This window comes from Coregonus clupeaformis, chromosome 9 (genome assembly GCF_020615455.1).
Source record: "Coregonus clupeaformis isolate EN_2021a chromosome 9, ASM2061545v1, whole genome shotgun sequence".
Taxonomy (NCBI): Eukaryota; Metazoa; Chordata; class Actinopteri; order Salmoniformes; family Salmonidae; genus Coregonus; species Coregonus clupeaformis.
This window is the reverse complement of record NC_059200.1, coordinates 1,358,692-1,364,495: the sequence shown is the minus strand read 5'-3', so window position 1 is coordinate 1,364,495 and position 5,804 is coordinate 1,358,692. Positions and strand designations below refer to the sequence as shown.

At 44.1% G+C, this 5,804-nt stretch overlaps 1 protein-coding gene across 1 annotated transcript; it reads left to right on the top strand.

Moving 5' to 3' along the window:
• Positions 1 to 2,593: 2,593 nt before the first annotated feature.
• Positions 2,594 to 4,178, top strand: LOC121565258 (C-X-C chemokine receptor type 2-like; the record flags this gene model as incomplete). Its single annotated transcript, XM_045222702.1, has 1 exon — positions 2,594 to 4,178. A coding segment is annotated over one exon (1,089 nt), but the record flags the coding sequence as incomplete, so codon positions are not given.
• Between the last annotated feature and the right edge of the window lie 1,626 nt (positions 4,179 to 5,804).

The window sequence follows — 5,804 nt, the reverse complement described above, 5'->3', positions numbered from 1 at the left end:
AACAGCCAATGCCACTTGCTTCCCTGTAACGAAAATAAATTATCGTTTTAAAATCTTCCAACCATTTGTATTTTCCTGTCTCTCACTCCCCCCCCTCTCCTGCTCCTTCCTACATTATGGGGGAGGCGCGGGAAACTTCCCTACAATCTACCTTCTTAGGAAATAATGTCATTCGTACTTGTAACATATTTTCATAGATTATTTAGAATACTACTAGTTATCTTATGCAACTTTTAATACACGTAAAAACTCTCTCTCCACCCATTCTCTATTGAATAAGTGCGTCTTCCTAGTTACCCCATAACCACGCCTCAAATCTTTTATTTAGCATTTAACCAACCAAATACTAAGTAGTATCCGGTTATCATTTATACCCGCCGTTGAATTTCCTCATACACACATATTTCACCTTATGCCATTCAAATGCCCAACACAACAGAATAGTTCAATTCAACTCTCTATTGGTTTTTCAAGTCGCTCTGCCAACTGACCAAAAGCGCAAATATTCTCCACCTTCTCACCCATTACGTACGTCTACGTTTGAGTGCGAAAGTTCAGACACATGCATAATAATATGCCATCTAGCAGACGCTTCTATCCAAAGCGACTTACAGTCATGCGTGCATACATTTTTTATTATGGGTGGTCCCGGGGATCGAACCCACTACCTTGGCGTTACAAGCGCCGTGCTCTACCAGCTGAGCTACAGAGGACCACATCGTTGGACTTTATAGGTACCTCTCAAATAATCGCTTTGTGGTGTTTTTAGCCAATTCTTAATTGACACGAATCATTTTTTCAAACATTTTACCCGTTGAACCAAAAAATATTGACTGTCATCCTCCTTTTCCCCCTGCAGTCACGATGGTTAAATATTCCTTTGTCCCCGTTAAAGCATTTTCGCGCTTAAAAAAACACACTCGCTGTCTCTAGCCCCTCCTTTCGCTGTTCTTTCAAATTAGTTCCAGTCTACATGCATCTGTTTGATCATAAATTCTAATTTTTCTACTTCGAGATGCCCAATAAATTCATACCTCTTCTCCCAAATGGATCCATAAAACATATTTCTTTCATCTCCCGTTAATTCTCGGACTTGTTTAGAAGATGTCTTTCCCATGGCGGAACAATAAGAAATCCCTCCCCCCTTTTTTTTTTTTTTTTAATTCACTCCCGAATTATTTTCGTAGGAGCTAATCTCTTAGTGCGCCTCTTGCTTTTGTAATTAACCCTTTAAAATTATTTAACCCCTAACCCAGAGTTTCTATTTAAAACTCCGGTTTCATGAAAAGAGTAAGTTACCCAATTTTCCTCACGCGACTTATTTTTTTCCTCCACCCCTGAAATAATGATCACGTCTCCCGAGGGATTAAGTCTCACACATACACGACCTTATCATATGCCAAACTTGTTTGCAAAGTTCTAGCAAATGCCCAGTCGTATATAGAACTCCCGACCCATCCCTCTCATACGATGATAATTATTTCCCTGTTTATACTGAACATTGCAATTCGTACAATGACAATATTAACTAGTTTACATTTGTGATTGCAATTCACTTCCATGTCATTTGGACTAGTTTTTTTTTGAAATAGCTATTTACCTCTAGGATCAATTGCGGACCCTCCCTGTCGTAATAATTATTACCTTCTTTGAATTTGGTAACTAAGTTCAACTCATTTTACCAAAATCCATGAATAAAAATTACTGACCTTTTCCTCGCAGTCTGGATTAAAATGCTTTTTCAAACTTGTTAACGTCTTTATCGTTCATAAAGAGTAATCACCGGCCTGTCTTATAACCTTAACGTCGAAGGCCAGGACTATTCTTCACGGATGTAATTACCCGGCCGTGCACGGATTTCGGTGTCTTTAGAACGATAAAGATGTATTAAAGCTCCGCTCAGAAGGACCAATCTGTCATGTGAATTTCTATCTCTAATTCGACCTAAGCTTGAATCATTACCAGAGGTTGTAAAGCTCTGGTTTTAATCATCAATGATTCAAGGTCCACAATCCACAAGTAATTATCAGTAAATTTTATTCAAGGAGAGCTCTGCTCAAAAACACAAATATCCTGTTTTTTATACCCCTTGACAAACAAAGACACTATGCTCCTCCCACCTTTAGGTGGCTTTCTTAAACAGTTCCCGCCTTCCCCCTTGAATGGTTAGTAACGCCCCCTCTGTTAGTGGGTTGACACTACATGATAATTCTAACATTTATACTGTGTTTGGGGTGAAATTCTTTAGTCATTATTCTTAAAATCCAAATTAATCTAACAGGTGGGTGGATGGATGGATAGGTTTGAGTGGATGATGGGTTTGGATGGATGGATGGATGGGTTTGGGTGGATAGGTGGGTGGATGGGTTTGGGTAGATGGATGGGTTTGGATGGATGGATGGGTTTGGGTGGATGGATCGATGGATGGGTTTGGGTGGGTGGATGAATGAGGTTGGGTGGGTGGATGGCTGATGGGTTGATGGATGGGTAGAAAGAAATGTACAGAATATCTGTTGACTGTATGAGAAGCTTTAGATAGAATAACATTATAAGGCGAAGTGATCAAATCATAAAAGATCCCCACTGACCACTGTTTTCCCCATCTCCAATAGAGCTAAAAGAATCATACATCCTGGACTATTATTACGATTCACCCAACGACTCCTATTACATCAACATCACCTCCTTTGTCCTGAACTCTAACACCTTCTCCTGTGCAGCTCAGCCCCTGTATACCAGTGCCGTCATATCCCTGTGTGTCCTTCACATCGCCATCTTCCTATTGGCTGTTCCTGGTAACCTACTCGTGGGGCTAGTGATTGGCTCCAGTCACCAGTCCCTGACCCCATCCGACGTCTACCTGTTTCACCTGACGGTAGCCGACGGGCTGCTGGCTCTGATCCTGCCCTTCTGGGCTGCTGCCATGCTCCACGGCTGGATCTTTGGTGACTTCCTGTGTAAGTTCCTCAGCCTGGTTATGGAGACTAGCTTCTACACCAGCATCCTGTTCCTGGTGTGTATCAGTGTCGACCGCTACCTGGTGATCGTTCGCTCTGCCAAGTCCCGTAAGGACCGCCGCAGGGCCTGCAGCTGGGTCGCCTGCACCTTCATCTGGGCTCTGGGGGGCGCCCTCTCTCTCCCCGCCCTCTTCAACGACGCCTTCACGCCCTCCGGCGGTGGTCCGACAAAGTGCGCTGAGCGCTTCGACCTTGGCAGCGCCACCCACTGGCGGCTCGCTACGCGCGGCTTACGCCACATCATAGGGTTCCTGCTCCCACTAGTCATCATGGTGGCGTGCTACAGTGTTACCGTGGCCCGGTTGCTGCGGACGCGCGGCTTCCAGAAGCACAGGGCCATGCGGGTCATCGTTGCCGTGGTGATCGCCTTCCTCCTGTGCTGGACGCCGTTCCACTTGACGGTAATGGCCGACACCCTGATGAGGGCCAAGCTGGTGCCCTTCGACTGTGCTGACAGGAACAGGGTGGACCTGGCCCTCCAGGTCACCCACAGCCTGGCCCTGCTCCACAGCTGTGTTAACCCAGTGCTGTATGCCTTTGTGGGGGAGAAGTTCAGGAGAAACCTGGGTGCCCTGGTCAGGAAGTCACAGGGACCAGAGAGGGGGTCGGTGTCTCGATACAGCAGGTCCACATCCCAGACCTCAGAAGGGAATGGACTGTTATGATTGATCTGGCAGGTTGTCCCCACATTACTTTGAATCAGGGTTGATTTCAATTCCATTTTAATTCCAGTCATTTGAGGAAGTACTCTAAAATTCAAATTCAAATTATCTTCAATGCTTTTCAATGAGGACATTTTTAAAATCTTAATTGGAGTTTGGTTCACTTTCTGAACTGATTGGAATTGAAATGGAATGAACCCCTGCTTTGAATAACTTATAAGATTGTCCCTGTGTAACATATTGTAACCTAACATTCCTAGCCTGACACTGAATATGTGCTGGCACTATCAGACTGCAGACTCAGACCCTATATTTATGTGTTTTTTAATGTCCCTCCATATACCATTGCCCCTGTTGTCTGTACATGTATATAATGCCCTCTGTTGTCTGTTGTGTTAGCTAATAAATACCCTGTGCTGTTGTTGTTTGTCCAAAGCTGCTTGATTAGATCGACGCAAGACACATTTCCTCAAAGGGAATAATGACTCAATAAACTAAACTGTGATGTGACCAACTAGTTCCAATTCTTTCCAACACTCCAGAGTCAACTGTACCAAGAACAGAAGGTACCTTCCAGTCAGGGGCTGGCAGATGTATTTTAGGTCTCAGGCAAGCTATCTCACCAAACATGGTTCAAAAGGCTACACTTGGCTCCCCTCTAGTGGTTGGTATTATGAAGAGCCTACAGCCGGTTTATTACCCATAGATACTGTACTTTCGATCTGTTATCACCAAACGACTATTACACCAAATTACCAGCAGAGGGCAGTCATTACATGTGTCTGAATGGGGAGACCAACTCTGGCTCTGCACCATAGCCCTCCTGATTAGCTAGCTGGTGAAGACAGCCATAAAGAGGTAACTACTATTTGACAACTGCCCAGAGTATGTCACAGTTATGATATTGGACCTGACTTCTGTTTGGATGACGTGTTTACGCAAACTCAGAAAGCTAACCTTAGCACAGTAAAATAATGTTTTGGGTATGGAGTTGAGGATTTGTCCTCAGGGAAGAATGCCCTGTCTTTCAGTTCTTGATCTGGAACTAACTTCTAAAGTTGTCAAAAACTAAAGTCACAGACATGTTACAATTTATTTCGGAGTGTCAGGAATAACTTCAAAACTGCAGATCAAAATGAAAACAATCAATTGGAGAGGAGGGCTTCAGTGGAGGCTGCTGAGGGGAGAACGTCTCATAATAATTGCTGGAACAGAGCAAATGGAATGGTATCAAACACCTGGAAACCATGTGTCATGTATTTGATACCATTCCACCGATTCCGCTCCAGTCATTACCACGAGCCCGTTCTCCCCAATTAAGAGAGGGAGGGTGAGAGAGACAAAACAAAAGTTCTCTTGTCGTCCTTTAAAAAAATCACTATCTCTCTCATCCCCTGTACAATACTTCTAGTCCAACACTACAGGCTTGGAGCAGGTGGCCACAGTTTCTCTACACTGTCAGTGTGGGAGGTACCGAGGGTATTCCACCTCTACCTCACATACAATTCTGTAGCATTGTGTAACACATCCATGACTAATTCCTGGGCCTGACCCCTGACCCCTATAATAATCAGATAGGTGCCCCCTGGGGGAGGGATGATTCCCACTGACAGAGAGGGTCCTGACCCCAACACAATGTGTTTTTTAATGTCCCTCCATATACTATTGCCCCTGTTGTCTGTACATGTATATAATGCCGTCTGTTGTCTGTTGTATTAGCTAATAAATACCCTGTGCTGTTGTTATTTGTCCAAAGCTGCTTGATTAGATTGACGCAAGACACATTTCCTCAAAGGGAATAATGACTCAATAAACTAAACTGTGATGTGACCAACTCTGTAGCTCAGCTGGTAGAGCACGGCGTTTGTAACGCCAAGGTAGTGGGTACGATCCCCGGGACCACCCATACACAAAAAAAATAATGCACACATGACTGTAAGTCGCTTTGCATTAAAGCGTCTGCTAAATGTCATATTATTATTATAACTAGTTCCAAATCTTTCAACACTCCAGAGTCAACTGTACCAAGAACAGAAGGTACCTTCCAGTCCTTCCAGTCAGGGGCTGGCAGATGTATTTTAGGTCTCAGGCAAGCTATCTCACCAAACATGGTTCAAAAGGCTAC